The sequence below is a fragment of the Schistocerca piceifrons genome, chromosome 3 (genome assembly GCF_021461385.2).
Source record: "Schistocerca piceifrons isolate TAMUIC-IGC-003096 chromosome 3, iqSchPice1.1, whole genome shotgun sequence".
In the NCBI taxonomy this organism is placed as follows: Eukaryota; Metazoa; Arthropoda; class Insecta; order Orthoptera; family Acrididae; genus Schistocerca; species Schistocerca piceifrons.
This window is the reverse complement of record NC_060140.1, coordinates 489,346,110-489,367,900: the sequence shown is the minus strand read 5'-3', so window position 1 is coordinate 489,367,900 and position 21,791 is coordinate 489,346,110. Positions and strand designations below refer to the sequence as shown.

General features: G+C 39.5%; 1 protein-coding gene across 3 annotated transcripts in view; it reads left to right on the top strand.

The window, feature by feature from the left end:
* The window catches only part of LOC124789768 (tonsoku-like protein), a 269,414-nt gene extending 253,978 nt beyond the window's left edge, over positions 1-15,436 (top strand). For all 3 annotated transcript variants that reach the window (XM_047257225.1, XM_047257226.1, XM_047257224.1), the window contains 3 exons: positions 12,492-12,642; positions 14,318-14,579; positions 14,715-15,436. In XM_047257225.1, the coding sequence (XP_047113181.1) occupies positions 12,492-12,642; positions 14,318-14,579; positions 14,715-15,006 (705 nt within the window). In that variant the 3' untranslated portion in view covers positions 15,007-15,436. The remainder of the gene's footprint in view (positions 1-12,491; positions 12,643-14,317; positions 14,580-14,714) is intronic.
* The last annotated feature ends 6,355 nt before the right edge of the window (positions 15,437-21,791 follow it).

Sequence of the window (21,791 nt, the reverse complement as noted above, 5' to 3'; positions counted from 1 at the left end):
ACGGCGAACACGATCGCCAGGGCCTCCTTTTCAATCTGGGAGTAGTTCCGTTGTGCTGGGGTCAACGTCTTAGAGGCGTAAGCGATGGGCTGTTCGGAGCCATTGGCATGCCGGTGCGCGAGGACGGCCCCAATGCCGTATGCCGATGTATCAGCCGCCACGACCAAGGAGCGGTCCAGAGAGAAGGAAGTAAGGCAAGGGCCGGAATTCAGCATTGCCTTTAAATGGAGAAAAGCCTGTGTCACAGGCAGGAGTCCAAGTAACGGAGGCAGCCTGGGGCAAGAACTTTAAGTAATAAGTAACCTTGCCCAAAAACACCTGCAGTACAGATAGGTCCTTGGGACGAAGAATGGCCTCAATAGCCGCCACATTACGACCTGAAGGGCGAATCCCATCCTCGTTGCCAAAAATGTTGCAACTTCGTCTGGGACGGTCGCGAGGTGTAAATGACGGCAAGCGCTGCGGGACCCGCAGAGAGGCCCGCGAACAACAACATAAAAGGAGGGGACGGACACGACCAACGAAGGACAGAACAAACAACAACAAGATCGAAGAACGGAGCCACAAGGAAACCTAAAAAACACATCCACTTGTACACACAACAAGAAAGTAAGTAAGCTGTCTAACGTGAGACGATGTGTCCACAGACGTACTCGAGATTAGAAGGGCTGACTAAGCGAGAGGGAGGCGCTTAAGTACGCTATCGAGGGTGCCGCTATTGGCCGCTGGAACCACGTGTTCCACTGTGGCGCCCTCACACTAATTGCGGGCCAGGTAACGTGCGCCGCCATAGCTTACAGCGCGGTGGTGCAGAGACCTCTAGGGGTCTTTGACGTCCATGACGTCTGGCAGAGATTCAAATTCCACAGCACACAGTACCAGAGGAACAATAGACCAGAAGGAATGAATGGTATCATGAAGAGTATGAGGAGACAACAAGAACAAATAATGAAGCATATAAAAAGATGCAGGCCAGAAGAATGAGAATGCTTGTGGTTGACTGTATAGAAAAAAAGGTGTGCAAAAAAGCAGATATTGAAAGCAAAGAAGAGAAGCTTTAACGAAAGACAGTTGCAGGACATTGAATACCCACTAATGAAAGCAGTAAATTCTACAGAAAGGTCAATAACCTTAGAAAAGAATTTCAAGCAAAGCAACACAGTATAGAGGGAAAAATTGTGAACTAGTAGCATCGCAAGGAGGAGTGTTACGTTGTTGGACAGAGTACTTTTAAGGAATTATCAGACTCCGTGAATACTGACACATGTGAGCTAACTGAAAATCAAGAAGTGGAAGAAGAGGAAAATGGGATGCCCTCAACACAAGAGGTTCGGCTAGCAGTAAAGAAACTAGCCAACAATAAGTAACCTGGCAATGACAGCCTGCCAGTTGAGCTTATTAAATGTGGTGGAGAAAATTTAGTTGGATGCATCTCAGATAAGTGGAAGCAAAAAGTCATCCAAAATGATTGGAATATTGGTGTGATACGTGCTGTGCATAAGAAAGGGGACATCCTGGAATGTAAAACTATAGGGGAATAACATTATTAAATACCGCATATAAAGTATTCTCCTCCATGCTTTGTGACTGTGTAAATTCTTTTGCAGAAAAAGTGGTTGGGAGATATCAGGCAGGCTTTAGATCTGGCAAGTCAACTATTGACCAAATGCAATATAGAAACACATAATATATTTGTTGATTTTAAAGCTGCAAATGACACTTTAAAAAGAAGTAAGCCTCTTGAAGACATGAATGAACTGGGCATACCATAAACAGTTAATACACCTCATATGTTTGATTTTGGGGAAAATAGATTGAAGAGTATGGACCCAAGGAAATTTAGTACTAAATTTTGAAACTAACTGTGGACTGAGGCAAGGGGATGCACTTTCATATGTGATTTTCAGCATTGCACTAGAGGAGGTAATAAGGACAGCTCAAATCAACACAACAAGCACAATATACAATAGAATGCTGCAGCTTCTGCCCTATGCAGATGATGTGGATATTATTGCAATAACAGAACTAGCTGCTAAAGAAACATATAGGGCACTAGTGATAACAGCAATAGAAATGGCACTGGAAGTGAACATCAGTAAAACCAGATGCATGCGAATAATACGACCAGACTACAGTTTTAGAAATTTACCAAGTGCAATTAGAATCTGTTAGTGAATTTGTCTGTCTAGGAACACTGGTAACATCACAGAACGATATTAGTAAGGAAATAAAGCAGCACATCCACCTATCGAAGAAATGCTATTATGGTCTGTCTTCACAACTTAGTCCAAGAATCAGTCCAGAAGAACAAATCGTCAACTGAATAAAACTTTAATACTTCCAGTATGAACATATGTCTCAGAAACTGGGACACTGATATAATGGGTGTGAAGAGCTCATAGAATATTTTAAACAAAAGGTGTTACACAAAATATATGGGGCAACTAATGAAGACGGAGGATTATACAAAGGTCTTGAAATAATAAAGGTAATTAAAATAAACTGCCTGAAATGAGTTGACCATGTTTTTCGTGTGGCACATGAGAACCCAACAAAAACAGCACTGTTGCAAAACCCAGTGGGACAAAGAAGCAGGGGAAGACCAAGACTTTGTTACTTGGATGACATACTGTAGGATTTAAAAATTATTGGTGTCAGAGGATGGAGAAGCAAGATGCTGGACAAGGATAAATGGAGTGATGTCATAGAGCAGGCCAAGGCCCTTCAAGTGCTGTAGAGCTAGGAAGTTGTGGGATGCACAGAAACAAGTAATAGAAAATTTACATAATTTTAAAAAGTTAGAAACAAGAGCATTAAAGCTTATGATCGAAGTGATGTAACAGAAATAAATTGCAAGTTAACTGTTTTCTATTGCATATTTCTGTGGATTACGCACCAGTCCGCTGTAGGTAAGTGGTTGACTTTCCCTTGTTTTACGAATCAACATTTTGGGTAGTTCTAGTGTTTTCATTTACATTTTTATAGCTGTTGTGTAGCTTTGTGATATGATTCAGAAAGGCACACATCAATTGTTTTAAGGTTATTTAAAAATGAGCCACTGTTTTAGGTCATTCATATTTCTGATTTTTTTGTTTTTGAAAGTTGGCAGGTGTGTCAATATTTTGTTCAAAACTATTTTCAGTCATTGGTTATCTACCTTCAATTCTTGACTCAGTCATTGGTTATCTGCCTTCATTTTTCTTTCATGATTATCTAGTTCTTTGTTCAAATTTTGCTCATGATCATCTAGACTTTTATTCAAATTGTGATTACCATCGGTTAACTTCTGAATATCTGGTCTGAAACCTGCGACCACTTTTTGTAACAACTGCATTAACATGCCCACCCTCCCTATGTTTTCAACTTGATTGTTGCTGACCAGTGCCTCTTATGATTCAGTGTTCATAGTCAGATTTCAACTTTCATTTTCAATTGCTTGTACAGTTTGAATTTTGTTAATTAATCCTGATACATGAATAGGTTCCATATCAAAACCATCCTGATCAACAGTCATCTCCATTACTTACATCACCATTCTCTGTTTCACTTGCCATTGTTATACTGCACACAGAATAGTCCACTGTGTGTATCTTTTCTCTATTTCAACACTGCATGAAAAGCTAGGTGTTGCTGAAAATCTCAGCTTACTCACTGTGCATTTCTGTTGGTAATTGGACTCTGGATCCAAAGTTTGCAGTATATGACCTCCTTGAACTGGTCTCCATATATATGTTGACATCTTGTAGTTTGGCTTACATTAAATAATGCCACTGTATCGCTCTCAACTCAAAGGAGCTAATGAGATATTTTCTTTCTTTGGTAATTTATGGACTCTGACAACGGCACATTTGATTGAGATCATTAGTGAATCACAAACTTTACAGTTTTTCACAGAATCATTGCTCATTTCAATCAATTTACCTACACCCAGTTTTAGCTAAGTTTATGGTGCTGCGGTTCACACTTAAACCTTACGGGCATATAAAGCAGTGCAGATAATTAGCCTGTAAACACATTAACAAGTGGGACTGACCAATGACTAACTCGAACCAATTCCGAACTGTAGTGACTGTGCAATGCAAAACACCTGCATGTGGAGCAACAGTAATCGCTATATCTGAAGGCCTTGGCAGTGGGCACAGATTACTCTAAAATGCTGAACTTTGCCAAAGCAGTGGCAGCTGCAGCAATATAATACATAATCTGTGATGAAGCTAATTGATAATCTTTGACAAATGTCACAAAGAATAACTAATGTATTAATATGGGAGGATACAGGATCCTCACAAACTAACGTAAGAAAGAACTTAAAATTGTCCTGCCAGATTGCTGCTAACTGAGCCAAATGGTACATTTCAGCAGTAAGTATATTTCATTAGATTGTATTGTTGTCATGCAGATATGGGTACATATGATAATCCTGAAAAATTTTCTAAACTTCGGACAGTTTAATGTGTAAAAATTACCCTGCTTATTCCATACATGGAATGATAGGTGCCAGCAAGGGTTGGGGGAGATTGGGCGGGAGGTGGGAGCAAGAGTGGTCACTTGCCCCCTCCTGGAATCTGGATACAGATTTGTTATTAATTACATAATTCTCTCAGATTTAAAACAATCATTGTTCGTGACATCACTGAACTGCTGATTTAACTTTGCCAATTGTGATGAGAAATACTGCAGCTTTAGCAGGCACTATCTGTCTTGGGTTTTCTTCATTGTCACTCGGTTCACAGAAAATTATGCCAATTCCTTTGCGTGGCTGCAGTTTCGGTGCTGATCTGTAGTCAAGATGGATATGAACCTTTACGTAACTGCTGAAATATTGCCTTCAATCAGTCGCTTCGTTCAACCCTTACTGAGCTGTAGAAAGGATCCAGCCTAACACCCCACTGCATGGAATCTGTCACCAATTCTCAACACACAGACAGAGCAGCAATAGATGTGCCAGTTGTTAGCCCCCTTTTCCCATAGGGTTGCCATTCCTCTTGATGCGTGAAGAAATCACAACAGTGGTTTACCATTAGTCTGTGGAAAAAGACGACTTGTGATGACTTGCAGATTCTGCATGCAGATTTAAATGACAGAGCTGTTGTAGTGCACTTGGAGAAACACAGCCATACTATATTATAGGTGTGTACACCTATACTTAATCCCACTCATATCAGTTAAAAAAATTTAAAGAGAGGGAAAGAAGTATGATATTTCAAGGCCTAAATGATGTGCTCTTTGTGACTAGGACCTTGTCTAAGTATGTGGGTGCAATACACTGTCACATCCAGTCACATAGCTACGAATTCTACAGTCCAGTTGGCACGATGCATAATTATGACAAACAGGTGAGATGAGGATTAACTTGGTGCAGGTCAGGGGTGCTAAATGTTGATTCTACCATCCGATTCAAATACAGGTCTGGGAAATTTCTCACGTTCATCTAATTGTATGTTGATCCTGGGCTACCCTTTAATGAACCCAAAAGAAATGTAGCTTTCGAAACACATTGTGTTCAGCTTCAGTTACACCAGTCAACATTAAAAAATAGAAATCATGAAAGTTATGCAATAAATCCATTAAGATGAACAAACATGAAATTAAAAAAGCAAGCCAAGTATTATAGATAGCATCAAAGTTGAATAAACCACTGAAATACTTTTGCACTATTCAAAATACACTCCTGGAAATTGAAATAAGAACACCGTGAATTCATTGTCCCAGGAAGGGGAAACTTTATTGACACATTCCTGGGGTCAGATACATCACATGATCACACTGACAGAACCACAGGCACATAGACACAGGCAACAGAGCATGCACAATGTCGGCACTAGTACAGTGTATATCCACCTTTCGCAGCAATGCAGGCTGCTATTCTCCCATGGAGACGATCGTAGAGATGCTGGATGTAGTCCTGTGGAACGGCTTGCCATGCCATTTCCACCTGGCGCCTCAGTTGGACCAGCGTTCGTGCTGGACGTGCAGACCGCGTGAGACGACGCTTCATCCAGTCCCAAACATGCTCAATGGGGGACAGATCCGGAGATCTTGCTGGCCAGGGTAGTTGACTTACACCTTCTAGAGCACGTTGGGTGGCACGGGATACATGCGGACGTGCATTGTCCTGTTGGAACAGCAAGTTCCCTTGCCGGTCTAGGAATGGTAGAACGATGGGTTCGATGACGGTTTGGATGTACCGTGCACTATTCAGTGTCCCCTCGACGATCATCAGTGGTGTACGGCCAGTGTAGGAGATCGCTCCCCACACCATGATGCCGGGTGTTGGCCCTGTGTGCCTCGGTCGTATGCAGTCCTGATTGTGGCGCTCACCTGCACGGCGCCAAACACGCATACAACCATCATTGGCACCAAGGCAGAAGCGACTCTCATCGCTGAAGACGACACGTCTCCATTCGTCCCTCCATTCACGCCTGTCGCGACACCACTGGGGGCGGGCTGCACGATGTTGGGGCGTGAGCGGAAGACGGCCTAACGGTGTGCGGGACCGTAGCCCAGCTTCATGGAGACGGTTGCGAATGGTCCTCGCCGATACCCCAGGAGCAACAGTGTCCCTAATTTGCTGGGAAGTGGCGGTGCGGTCCCCTACGGCACTGCGTAGGATCCGACGGTCTTGGCGTGCATCCGTGCGTCGCTGCGGTCCGGTCCCAGGTCGACGGGCACGTGCGCCTTCTGCCGACCACTGGCGACAACATCGATGTACTGTGGGGACCTCACGCCCCACGTGTTGAGCAATTCGGCGGTACGTCCACCTGGCCTCCCGCATGCCCACTACACGCCCTCGCTCAAAGTCCGTCAACTGCACATACGGTTCACGTCCATGCTGTCGCGGCATGCTACCAGTGTTAAAGACTGCGATGGAGCTCCGTATGCCACGGCAAACTGGCTGACACTGACGGCGGCGGTGCACAAATGCTGCGCAGCTAGCGCCATTCGACGGCCAACACCGCGGTTCCTGGTGTGTCCGCTGTGCCGTGCGTGTGATCATTGCTTGTACAGCCCTCTCGCAGTGTCCGGAGCAAGTATGGTGGGTCTGACACACCGGTGTCAATGTGTTCTTTTTTCCATTTCCAGGAGTGTATTTTCATAACACACAATGGAAATACATCCTGAAATTCATAGAATTTTTTTCCTTCAGCATAGAGAGTATAGTTCACTATAAAAGTCTTTAATTGTGTGCACGTTTTGTAATTTGTTCTCTTTCTTCTGAAATTGAGAAAGATCTACTAAGAGCTTGTAAAATCTTTATAACATATGCCTGGTAAAGTTTTGTATTGTGAACAGTTTAATTCAATAACTTCACTTAAAATTTTTTTTTTCTGTGAAAAACTTGTATCATTCCTAAATAACCAAACAGGTTATGGGCCCAGGTGCACTACTGCAGGAAAATGTAAATGAAGTGTAAATTTTGAAATTCGCATATTGCAACTTTGTACATCAGTGTTACTTTTGGAGTGAAGTTCGACTATGGATTCGGCAACAGTAATATACATTGATTTACTGGAAGGGCAATCAAATTGAAATACAAAGCAAATATCTGTCCACATGGTATTCCTGGAGCACTTGATATTATTGAAGGTGGGTTAGTTAAACCTGTAGAACTGGTAGAAGATGCCACTGCTCAAGAAAGAGAGACATATAAAAACAAACCAAATAATTATCTTAAGGCTAACAGCAATGCTTTAATTGTATAGACTATGAATATGATTGAGGAAACATTGCAGAAAATAAAGTGTCTGATACATATCGAGAAGTATGAGCAGAATTGTGTAAATTATTTGATAGTGTTTTGGAAGATAAAGTTTATTACCTTTGTTTAAGATTTTTTGGATATGTGAAACATTCTAGGGATGATGTAGCAACTCATATATGAAACTGAAAAATGTGTGGAATGGTTTGAAGCAAGAAAAGGCCAAAGATGTAGAAATCTGGAATTACCCAATTTATTTTTAATCTGTAAAATTGTAGGCACACTACCCGATGAGTATTTTTCATTTAAATCCAGTTGGATGCTTATGTCAAAAAGTGATAGACCGTTGATAACTTGGCAGCTCAACTTTGTGCATATGAGAAAGCATTGTCGAATAAAGGAAGAGATTCTACACCTCAAGAGGCTCTTATAAGTAAGTCATTGAAACTGTCTCCTATGCAACTATAGTGGGAAGAGAAAGTTGTCTGTCATTACTGTAAGAAGCCAAATCATGTGATCAAGAAATTTTATTTCGACAGGGAAAAATCAGTTCATAATAAATTAAGACTGTTCATAACTGAAAGAAAGACTGCTGTGTATACAGTTAAAAACCTCTTTAAGTGATAATGGAGGAGAGTTCAACAATAAGCAGACAAGGGAGATTTTACAACATTTTAATCTTCCATACACACCGCAGCAAAATGGATGCAGTGAAAGAGAAAATCGTACTCTTGTTGAAACAGCCAGGGCTATGATGCATGCTCATGGAAACATTCCTCAGTAATTTTGAGCTGAAATGATAAAAATTCTGCAGCATGCATCCTGAATCAAACGGGACCGTCCAGTATTGTAAGGATGTCTCCATATGAAATGTGGTATCGAAAGAAGCCTGGCATGAAGCACCTACATATAATAGGGTTTAAATGTTATGATGTTCCAAAACAATCATGGGAGAAAATGGATCAAAAAGCAATAAAAGGGATTCTGATTGGCTATGACCATGGCGATGGTTATTGGCTCTGGTGTAAGAAAATTGTCAGTTAATGAGATCACAGCATGTTATTTTTGAAGAGAAAATAATGCAAAAGGAAAATCCAGTAGTTCCTATGGATCTTGATGTCTCATTGGAAATCTCAGAGTCATCAGACAAAATTAGGAGCAAAGTGAAATTAAGTTTCCAAGAGGAAATGAGTTTGATAATTATGATAATTTACAGGGCGAAACAGAAGCGAATTTAGAACAAATTGAGTTTGATAATTATGATGATTTACAGGATGAAACTGAAGAGAGATTAGAACAATCTGATGGTGGAAAAATTAGGCCACAATTGCATGAACGTTTAATGCTAAAATGTCCGAAAGGAGTCCAACACTATGTAATGCAGTTAATGATCTATAAGGAACCAGAATCTGAGTCAAAGAGATGACTGAGATGACTGGAAAGCAGCAATGGATCAAGAATTGGCAGGACATCAAGAAAATGGATGTGGACTGTGGAAGATTTGCCTCCTGGAAAGAGGACAATTCCATGTAAGTGGATATGTCAACTAAAGACTAATGCTTATATGCTGGTTGACAGATTCAAAGCACGATTGCTTATCAAAGGATTTCCTCAAAAGAAAGGGATTGATTATGAACAGACTTTCAGCCCTGTGGCAAAGATGTTGACTACTCGAACATTACTCAGTGTTGCAGCTAAAGATAAGGTGAACACTGCACATATAGATGTGACTACCACCTTTCTTTATGGCCACCTGAAGGAAATTACATTTATGACACCCTGAAGGTTGTAATGATGGTTCTCGGCAGGTATGTCGATTAATGAAAAGCTTATATGGCCTGAAAAATGCACCCACTGCTGTAATGAGGGATTCACTAATTATGTGATGGAATTAGGATTTAAAAGAAGTGAAGCTGCTCCTTGTCTCTTTATGAGACAGAAAGACTCTTACAAGGTTTTCTTCGTACTTGATGTTGATGATGGATTGATTGTGGCAAACAATGACAGTGAACTTAAAAAATATATTGGAAATCTTGAAAGAGAATTCAAAATAAAATCAAAGCCAGCATCATATTTCTTTGGCTTTGAAATTGATAGAAAAGAAGATGGGTCAATTCAAGTCAGTCAGACTCACTGCACCAAGAAGGTTTTGAAGCACTGTGGCATGAGAGATTGTAGAGCTATAACCGCTCCAATTACAAAGGACGGTGGCACAGAAGACAAACCTTTGAACGCTGAATATCCTTAGAGATGATCAGTTGGCAGGGTTGGCACAGGTTCTGGGAATCAGGGAATATCAGATAATTTCAAACACATCAGGGAAATTAGGGGGGAAGAAAACCACTGGAAAAATCTTGTTTTTGTCTCAGTAGATGAAATGGTTTGTTTACCGAGGTGTCATGCATCATCACTAACTGGGTGCAGCTGAGTACATGGGCTGCTTCTATACTCCCTCATTACTACTGCTTGTCACTAGCCTTGCAGCCGCCAATGGGAAGTATGAGGAGTGGTTTGTTTGGACCTGATTCTCAGAGATTGTTGATGCAGCAGCCTGAGACAATGATCATGTGTGCATGAGTTTTGTCTGAGTGATTGTGTGAATGTGCATGTGCTCTTGTTTTCTGACGAAAGCTATGGCTGAAAATTTAGTTGAGAGAGGATGATTGTCTTTTCTATGGGCCTGTCTGTGGCTCAGCAATCATCTTTATGATGAGTTGTGACCTGTCCTCATTATTATTGATTCTCAGAGTACTTGAGCAAATTATCTGTTGCATGTATTGATCACCGCGGTCTCATTTCATCAACATGCTGTCTGTGGCTTGTGAATTGTTGGCCACATGAGTGGATTTCCGTGCTAAAACCACAGGATGTTTCTGCAGGTATCTGTAATGGATCGGGCCTGCCGATCAGAAGCCATTCGCTTCCCACTAATGTGCATTGAATGTAGTCTCACCGACCTGCCCTCAGGCCGGGTCTGTTTCATGGTTTATCCATGGACCCAGGACTGTGGTGGTCCTCAGCAGGCCAGAGGCCATGGGTGATGGTTTTCAGGAATTGCAAATGTCTCACCACAAGTACGTTGTATCATGTGGCATTTTATAGACTTTCTATTTGTTCTAGTACAGTCTGGTACTTCAAAAGCAGTTTATATGTTAGAAAGTATAGACGTTAAGAAGAAGAAAATTGTGTCAGTCGCTGGCAGTTTGTACACTATATATTCTTATATTTCTCGAAAGAAAAATCACGGAATACCTGAAATAATAGATATAACACAGTGGGTAATAACTGACAATAACGAACACAGTAGAACCAACATTCCATTGTCGGTCACCTACAGTGTTGGTTTACACAATTATCCTCTACCTTATACACTTCTTTCAACAGGCCTACTTTTTTCTGAGGTTATTTCTGAAATCAGTGAAGGTATTTGAAATCTGTCTTCTGACTCCAAGGAAATGCATGTTTTTGTCACCAGATGTGTTTCGTTTTGTTGAAATAAAATAACATCACACATACACCATTTGGCTTACTTCCTCCATCTAAAAACAGTTCATTACAAAAGATGTTGATGTTAGTACTTAAGATTTTTGCTCACATCAGGGAACGCCATCTGCTCGCAATTTTTTTTTAGATATTTCCTCGTTTGCACTATTTTTTCTTGTACCATAGATGCAAAGACAGGTTGTCAACGTACGTCTTCACTTACCCTTGAAATCTCAAAATTTGTCGGGAAAAATCCTAAAACTTGTCCGTAAATCGGGGAAATATAAGGGAATTTCACTTGAGGAAACTTGTGGCAACTCTGGTTGGGATTCCTGATGTATCTGATTTGTGGGACAAGACGAGACAATAGCATATGCTGTTGGAGGAGTATCTAGATGTCTTGAAAATCCAACAGAATGTAATGTAATAAGGGTAAAAAGAATTTTTCAGTATTTGAGAGGCACATATGACTATGGACTTATTTAAAAAAACGGTGAAGACAAAGACATTCTTGACTGTTCTAATGATGCTGATCACGGAAGTGATTTCGGGACTGGAAGATCTACCTCAGGTGTTCTCTGCCTGTACTTTGGTGCACCTGTCAGTTGGATGAGTCAGCTACGAACTTCCCTTGCAACCTCTACTACAGAAGCTGAAGTTGCAGTGGTTAGTGAAGCAGCGTGAGAAATGGTGTAGATGAAGAGACTTTTAACTGAACTTCGCCAGATAAAGGATTAGAAACCTTGTCTAAGAGTGGACAATGAAGCTGCTGTTTGACTCGCACAGAATCTTGAATTTCACCGATGGACAAAACATATTCCGTGTTTGAGAATTAGTTACAGCTGGTGAAGTTAACATTTCAAGTGTAGATACAGAAAATTAACTTGTAAATTTATCAAGAAACCCATTATTTGCGGTCCGACTAAGGAAGTTATGGAAAAATACGAGAGTCTGTAAGTTATTAAACAAGGGAGAATGTTAAATTTTTGCATTGTGAAAAGTTTTATATAATAACTTCACTGACATTTAAATATCTTTGGCTTACCAGGCACTAATTGTTTTGCATTTTGGCCTCAATGAAAATTTTATTATCGTTGTTAAGCGTTATTCTGTTGACTTCCAATGAAATAGTATGTGTATGTGTGTGTGTGTGTGTGTGTGTGTGTGTGTTGTTGTGTGTTGTTTTTCTTTTAAATCTACAAAAAAGTTGTGTCATTCCTAAATAACCAAACAATGCTTATCTTTCCAATTGATTTTCATTTGCTGTTTGCCTATGTATAAATGATTAATGAAATTTTTAACACTATAGGGCCTCCATCGATTGAATCTGAGCTGCAATCCCTTGGGACAGGAGGCTGTGAAGCACCTTCAAGTGATATTCACATCATTATCTAGCTTAACTTCCCTGAATCTTCATGCTTGCTCACTTACTAGCGGACCTGAAAATATGCATCAATGCCGTATGTATATCCTTGTTTGATAAATTAAACTTCTGATTGCATAATTTAAATTTTTTATCAAATTATGGACACACCTTTTTTTTTTTTTTTTTTTTTTTTTTTTTTTTTTTACAGTATACTCAACTCACTTTCTGTTAACATGTGCAATAATTTCAGTCCTGTGATTTGTAATTTTGTGTCAATACAAATCAAGATTTGCTTTTCATATTTGGGTTTTTAGTACCATCACAAAAAATTTCTGTCATCAGTTCCATATAATTGTTCCATGTATCATTTGTGTGAAGTATTATAAACAGTTACTTTGCCAACTCTTTACTGTTGTTAATTTTTGTACAGGGGTACAGACTTCCCATTTTCTAATGAGTATGTAAAAAATGAAAAGTAGTTTAATGTAGGCAGAAAGTATATTGTTAGTCTATACTATTTTTGCTACAAGTCTATATATAGATACAGGGTGTTTCTCCTAAGAGTTGTCAGGGAGATTTTCTCTGGTGTTTTGGCAGATATTTGCAATTTATTTTTTGCAGTCTGTAGCTGGATGCCGCCCAAACAAATTGTGACAGTAAAACATGGTGAATAACCAGTATTCCAACAGCAGTTACTACTAAGCAGTGCTACTGAGTGGCAGTAGCAATCAGCGTGGGCCTGGTTGGTGCTGTCACTGCTGGAGAACTGGGTAGTCTTCCAAGCTAATTAGGGACTGCTCTATCAAATGGGCACATCAAATTTCACTTTAAAAATCATTTTGCTCGTAACAGGAAATGAACCATTATTTTTCTATGAGCATTGGGCATCACATGAAAGACTTGATGATCAGTATTTGTTTGTCCTGACTCCAGCTATAGATTGCAAAAAAGAAAATGCAAATATCTGCTGAAGTGCCAGAGAAATGTGGCTAATGGCTCTTAGGAGACACACCCTCTATATGTAACTGTATTTAATAAAATAAGCTGTCTGTTTGCATTTAAGACTAACTTAGCTACCTGCCAATAAAAATAATTAATTTTTGAAAATATAATATAATTAGATGATACAATATGATTCAGTTTTTCCTTCTCATCCTGGGCAACTTTTCCGTAATCCTCCCCATTTCCTAAACCTCACCAGTCCTTTTCCTTCATCTTTCTTCCTTTCTCTTCAACCCTTCCATCAGAAGAAGGAGCCACTGGCTCTGAAAGCTTTCACATTTCACTAACTTTTATGTATTTTCTCCCGTCACTGCTAGGTGAACAGCTTTTTTGTCTATCCAGTTATATTAGCTACCTGTCAGTGATTTAAATCATTTGACACAATTTTTTGTCATAACATAATTAACTTCCATTGTCACTAAGGTCAAATTTAATAAACAATAGTGAAGACCCCCCCCCCAAAATCCAGTGTCGATGATATCTTGTTTGTTATTTTACTAATATGAATTGTTTAGTCAGACTTTGTTAGAGAATAATGTTACAAAAGTGACATCAAAATGTCTTATCTTTTCAAAGAGGTGTCTCATGAGTTGATCACACATAGGCATTTCATATTCTTCTTGCTTTATGCAGTAAAATGTATTTTATAAAATCTTGTGCAAGGTGTAGTTTTCTGAACATTGTTCTCAGCAAAAGTTCTTTTCTAACTAACCTCTTGTATAGTTTGGTACATATTTGTCATTTTCTCTTCCTTTCTTTTTTGGCAGTTGAGTTACTTGAAGAACTGGATGTAAGTTTTAATTGTCTTGGTCTCGAAGGAGCTCGAGACTTCCTGAAACAAATATCTGCAGTAAAAATAAAGGAACTTAATTTGGGTAGCACACAGTCAGGATGTGAAGATGGCTGTAGTGCGATTGCCCGGGATTTAGCTATCTTTCTGGGTGGTGCAGGTTGTGAGCCAGAGAATTTGGAAAGCTTAGACCTCTCCAACTGTAACTTAAAGGATACAGATATATGGGAGCTACTTAGGTAAAAACTACAAGACTGCTATATCATTGTGCTAATTGATAAATTTTTAGTAACTGTTATAATAAACATGACTTTAGTAAAGAACCTATTGAAATTGCCTATTAGTTAATTTTTTTCTTCTCATTTCAAATTTAGGCCATTACAAAAAGCAACAAACCTCAAGCGACTCCGTCTGCAAGGCAACACAGCTCTCACATCTGTTTCACTACGATGCCTTTTGCAGTTGTGCATTCAACAAATCGACCTTTCAGGCTGTAATTCTGTGTTACTGCACTTAAGTGGCACCTCACCATTGTCATGGCTTCCACCTGTGAGTTATTCAAGAGAAATAATTGTGTCAGCAGATCTGAGTACTGTTGATTGGGGTGCACAGTGCAGCATCCGCAAAGCTCCAGGAGGACTATTGTTCATAACCTCAAATGCATAATTTGTTTTATTCATTATGAATTAAAATTTTGAAACCAACCATTTTTTACCAGATAGATTATAAGGCATATACATCAATCACATAGTTATTGCAACACATAATAAGTCGGTATCCTCCATTCAATTATATTGTTGTTTACAACAGGTGTATTGTATGTTCGCTCGAGTTACCACAATATTGTTTGATATGAATTGTATAGCAGTGATGGCTGCTTGCTTGTTTTAATTGTAAACAATTATATCTTTTCTCAATAAAATTTTTCAGGGTATATGACCACATTGTCAGTACATAAAATTCTCCAATGTTGTAAATGGCCTTCCTCAAGCAAAACATCCTGAGGAATTTTATATATTGACAGAGGGGTCACATACACTGAATCAAAAAATTTATTGGCAGTGACAACGGCCACAGAAGCCTACACTTACAATTATATCTTTTGTGTAATTCATTTCTGTGCACTGATGAAGCTGTGTGGATGAGACAGTGATATTATGTGGAACACTGAGCTAAACCTCTGTGTTCGGTAAACTGTTTGAAAGAGACTCAGTTTAGAGATTAGTTGTACATATTATGGAATTACACAGATCAACAAGATTGAAATTTGGCATCATAAAAAAGGCTAATAGATCATCATTACCAGTTTATTAAATCAGATTTACCTTTCCTCTGTGCTGTCTTTACATACACAATGCATACATTGTAGTTTATTTAAAACATCGAGTTCAAAAGCTATGTGTAAAGTACAGAGTGAGACAAAATATCAAGCGATTCTAAAAAGTATGCAAATCAAGCTGCATTGGAGAGAGTTGGAGGGGGTAGTGTCAGTTACGTTTGGCGCGAAATATCATTTAGTCATATTGGAGTGCTGCACACCACAGCATCGTGTGTACACTGTCAAAGCATTTTATGAAAACAGTAGTTCGTACTAGCTAACTCTTCATGCATTCCATAACCACTTCAACATTCATCAGAATTGGCCGCTTCCACCTGCCTGTGCAATAAAAAATGGGTTGAAAACTTTGAAGAGACGTCAACGACAAAGAAGAAACTGGGAGACCAAAAACTGTACACACACCTGAAAACATCGAACATGTAAGAGTTGCGCTACAATTGGGATTTTAAACAGAACGGTAAGAAGAATTTTACACCAAGATTTGGACTTTGACCCCCACAAGATCCAAATGGTTCAGGCCCTTAAGGAAACAGATTATGTCAGCCAAAGCCAGTTCTGCTAAAAAAATTTCTACATGATTAATCAAGATGAGGACATTGTAAACCATTTGTGGATGAGTGATGGAGCTCACATCCATCTCTCTGGTTATGTGAACAAGCAGAACTTTCGATTTTGGAGTGACGTTAATCCTAGAGAACTGCATCAGCAACCATTGCTCTCTGCAAAAGTTACTGTGTGGTGCACGATGTTTTCATTCGGGGTCATAGGGCCATACTTTTTTGTAGATGGCCTTGACAGTGCTGTAACAGTGACTCCCCAGTGCTGTAACAGTGACTCTGCAGAGATATGCAGACCTATTGGGAAACTCCTCAACTTGCACACTACGAAGTGAACGATGAGACTATTTCCAGCAGGACCGAGCAACCTCCCACATTGCGCGAGTAAGCACGAATATTGTCAGTCATTTGTTTCCAAATCATATGAAGTCCTGAAATGGGGATATTGCATGGCCCTCTCCTTCAGCGGACATCACAACATGTGACTTTTTCTTGTGGGATTATCTGAAAAGCAAAGTTTACCAAGATAACACCCCCTTGAACAATTGAAGTCCTGAAAGAGCGGATCCGACAGAAAGCTGTTCAAATTGCACTGGCAGTGCTGCGCAGTGTGATGAGTCACTTAAGGTCCAGCTGGAGGAATGTGTGCATCTAAGCGGATTCCATCTTACTGGAGTTATCTTCAAAAAATAACCAATGTTTTACTATTGCAGAAAATGTTTTTTTGTATATTTTAAGATTATGGAATAAAAAAAATTTAATGAAGTGTTTTTACATAACAGCCTTTTAAAAATCGCTCTTTATTATGACTCGAGGGCCTGGTGTAAGTTTTCAGTTGGATACCACTTGAATGACTTGGTGTCCCTGACCTGGGGGAAAGGGAACTGAGTTGAACGTGGAATCCGATCCACACATTGTTCCTGATGAATCATTGAGCTGTGAAGGTGAAATGAAAGGCAAATTAAAAAATCTTTGTGATCCAACCAACATTCAATTCCACAATTTTTCAATTTTCAGGCCTGACACCTGTAGAAGGTATTTTGTCTGGCAACTGGAACCCACAAATTTGAATATATATAGTACTTCCCATACATTCAACGTCAGCTTGGTCAACTATCATCGTATCACTGTAAAAATAATGGAAGTACGGGAGTGAAGTTTGAATCCATTTCTTTCTTAAGAAGAAGAAGAAGAAGAAAGGAGCAAGGAGCTCAGTTCAGTAATAGGCTACTGTAGACCTTCAGTCAGTTGCCTGAGAACATTTAAATCAATGTATCTAGCAAGTTCTTCAAACTGCTCATTAACTGTTGTATTAGATCAACATTTTTTATTGAGAGTTGTTTAGTGATATTGTGATTGTGTATTGATTAAATTTTCCACCATTGTTACCACAATACAGTTGTGGTAGAATGAGACCAAGGTATTGGTAAATGTTGATTTTAAACAGCATTCTATTAAAACAATGACATGGAATGGAACAACACAGACATACATTTACAACTATGTATTTATGGATACAATAGCCAACCAACGACACCTCCAATAGAATCCCATTGTGATCCTTGGATTCTGAATGGTGACCCCAAATTGCATGAATCTGTGTTGTTGAAGAAAAATGCAGATTAGTGTGTAAAGATCAGGTATTTTCATCTTCCCTCCATTTACTGCCAGCTACACAACTATTACTGCTTACTGTTCACGTGTTTTGACAGCCAAAAATCATAGTAACATACAGCGGAGACGTATGCAAAATGTCAGTGACTCTGTGAAACACCACAGTAATGGGGAGGGTGGTTGTGAAAGGAAGTTCAATGTGAGTTAGTGAAGTTGTAGTTAATTTAAATATTGAAAGCTGCAGCAGACAATCCAGTGTGCTCTCATTAAAATTTTAGTGAGGATGTAATAGAATTGAACTGACTGTTGCACTGCAGAAGCAATTTAAAAAATTGAATTATATATTAAACAATGTTGTCAGAATTTTGTTAGTTGTCATGCTGTGACAGACTAAAACATAATTTTTTGTTTTCTTCAAAACTCTTTCTGACAATCTTGAGTTTATAGAAAAGATAGTGTTGATAGATGAAGTTTTCAAACAATTGAGAGGTAAGAACCTACAACATTTGAGTGACATAGACAAAGAAATTTAAAAAATGTAATGACAAGGAAATCAGCTCTCTTTTGCAGATTCCTAATAGAAATAACAAATTAGGATAAAGTAAATAATCGTACCAATGTAAGTAGAGCTGCAGATTAGACATGTCACTTAAGGATGGTGAGAAAGAAAGTACTGTCAGAATGATAAAAATCTTTTTTAAGTATGAATTCCACACAGATACTAGCATTTTCTACCGATTTCAACAGGAACCTTGTACATTGATGAGAACATGTCAGATGCAAGCTTCGAAATCATCCAGCATACACGGTTCCTCTGTCACCCATTCCCACAAAACAAAATCACACGATGTAACATCAGGCCTCTGCATGGACAACTCTAGAGGGCCACGGCAACTCAGAAAATAATACTTCATGGAAGATTAAAGCTATGTGCTGGACTGGGGCCCAAACATTGAATCTTTGCCTTGCATGGGTAAGTGCTCTACCAACTGAGTTGTCCAATGAATCATGATTTGCCCTCACAGCTTTGCTTCTGCAGTTCTCATCTCTAGATCAGTGCACACGGTGCTGCTGAGTGACTATTTGTTCTGATCCCAGAAAATTATTCTCCATTCGTTTATATACTCTTTGTACAAGGCATAACTATAATAACAGCATTGTAACAGTCTCTCTTTTTTATTAACTAATTCTTCTGCCTAGTCCAGTCCAGGGCAGACAAAGAATTACTCATTTGCCATACAGTTAGTGCTGACACTGCAGTAACGGTGCGGAAGGTGTGACAGAACACAATCCACCAATCAGCTACCTCCAACTGAATCATGAGCAGTTTACATGTAGCAGGTCTGGAAGGCCACTTGCTCTCTCTGCTCCCAGCCACAATCTGTAACAGAGCTATCTGAAATCCTGACATCCTTCCAAGAGATTGAAACCTTTCAATACACCTTCCCTCATATAGGCCACTTGTACCCCCAACCTAATAAACCACATAAGTGTTTAACATCTCTTGTCATTAATCCTAAATCCTCCTCAAATGTTGATGCCCACTGCTTGGTCTGATCACTCTATACACTGGTATGCAGAGGTGGGATATATAACATTTTGTCCGATTCAGAACTACTGAGAAACCTCCAGAATAACAGATTCACGTGGAACACACAGCTTCGTTATGATGAAAGGACCTAGAAGACAGCTCTGGCACACCATGCTTTCATTATTCCTCTGATTTCCGTAGCACATCATCACTATGACTGCTGTCTTAGTCACTTGTATGCAGCCAAGTTTAGAACCTGTTGTGATGTGGGCACCACATTGGTGTTTATGCAGGGTGATTATAATTAAAGTTCCAGTTTCAAAGTGCTGTCAAAAACGAACCATTGCTCAGAATGATGTCAAATTTGAAAGGAATACTATCAAAGAAGGCGGAAGTGTTACAGAAGCAAAAAAATTTAACAGAAATATTACTGTGAGATGGTGCTGTAAGAGGCAGAACATGCAAAATAAAATATGCAGGTTATGTGGCTGGTCCTCAGTTTACATCTGATATGTGCAGCACGACGGTATCAATGCAGGATCACACACTGCCGGTAGAGCTCTTTTACATGAATGGTGACTGTGCACCAATAGCTCTATGGAAGTTCCAGACACTCAAGGGTGTTAAAAAAAAGTATTAGTTGATGTCTGCTAAGGATATGGAGAAAATTATTAAAAAATGCGGAAAGACTGATTCTTTCAAAGTGCAATGTGGCAGAAGGAGGAAATCAGGTGACTGTCGAAGATGTGGCCACAGCATTGCAGGAGTGGTCAAGCAGTGGTTTGCAAACATGCAGTGCACAGGGCATTGCCCAAATGTTTAATGCCTGCAAGCATGGTGCATAAAATTCTATGAAACATGTTGCACTGGTATTCATACAAAATCATCCATGCTCAGGAGTAGCTTCCTGCTGACCTCCCAGCAAAATGAACATCCACTCTGAAATTTCTTGCTTGCATGGAAATGGACAATAAATGGCAATGGAACATTCTGTGGACAAGAGGACATGTAAATAAGTAGAACTGCAGAATATGGGCAACAGAAAATCCAGATGCACATCAACTGGTACCACTTCATTCTGCAAAGATAACTGTGTGATGCAGGTTGAAAGCATCATTTATTGTAGGCCCATATTTTTTCAAGGAGATTGTTTTTGCAGGTCCTGTTACCTGTACCATCACTGGTAAATGCTATGAGAGTCTTTCGTGCACCATCATCATTCCAACCCTTCAAAAGTGTGGAAATGTGCGTAGGATCATTTTTATGCAAGATAGCACTCCTCTACTCATTGTACAACTAGTGAAGCTGCTGCTGCAGACGCATTTCGGAAATGTTTGAATTGTCAGCTGTCATTTCCCTATACCCTGGCCGTCCAGATCACTTAATTTTACTCGCGTTCTTTATTACACAATTTTACAGTCTCTAATCATTTCTTGCCTCTAAATTCCTAACAAATACATACCATTTTCGCCTTAGTACTTGTTTCTAGAACTCAACAATGTGCCTGTGCCTTAGGACTTCTTTAAAAATTAGCTTATAGTACCTTACTATAAGGATCAAACCTTAGAACATGACAGTATCCGACTAATGAAGCTCAGGATGGGCAAGTCACATAAATTATTTATTGTTTTTCTTTTTCATTCTTTTAGTTTTGAGGCAACTTCACCTAATTTCAGACACTTGCCCTCTCATTTCCTTTCAACATATTCTTTTCTCCATCTTTCCAAGGTCCGGTATTCTTGTCCCTATTTTCTCAAAATACTGTGTGATGTACCCCTCTACCTCCTTCACTCATCAACAAAAATATGGTTGGGGCCACCCCCTCCTGTGGGTTTGCCTAAGCCTGAACCTACCCAACACAACTCTATACCCTGTCTTAACAAGGTACATCATATCCCTTTATTACACTTATATGAGTACTCAAATACTGTTTCCCTTCAAGACTCGCCAACCTTTCTTCTAATATATTATCCACCAGACATTTCTGACTTTCTGATCAGTTCACATTTTAATTTGTTCAGGCTGCCTCCTTGTATTTTTCATATACTTGTATCTATTTCCATCACGGTTTATTGATCGCGCATTTACACTATCAATTAATCGACTTCTCATTAGGTGGCACTGCTATCTCCTGCTCATTACGCTCATGTTAGCATGTCATATTTAAGACTGTTGTGCTGCATGCATGGGCTGTCCCCCACTATCTTCCCCTACAATGCGTGACATGCCTAACATGTAGCATACTGATGCCATATACACAGTTACATCCATTTGTCCATGTCATAGCATCACACGTGTTGCTTTAATCAACTATCGTATGAAAACATTGGTGTGTGCATGGTGAGAAAATTACGTCCATTCATCCGTGTCATGGTGTCACATGTGTTGCTGTCCTCGGCTATCATGTGAA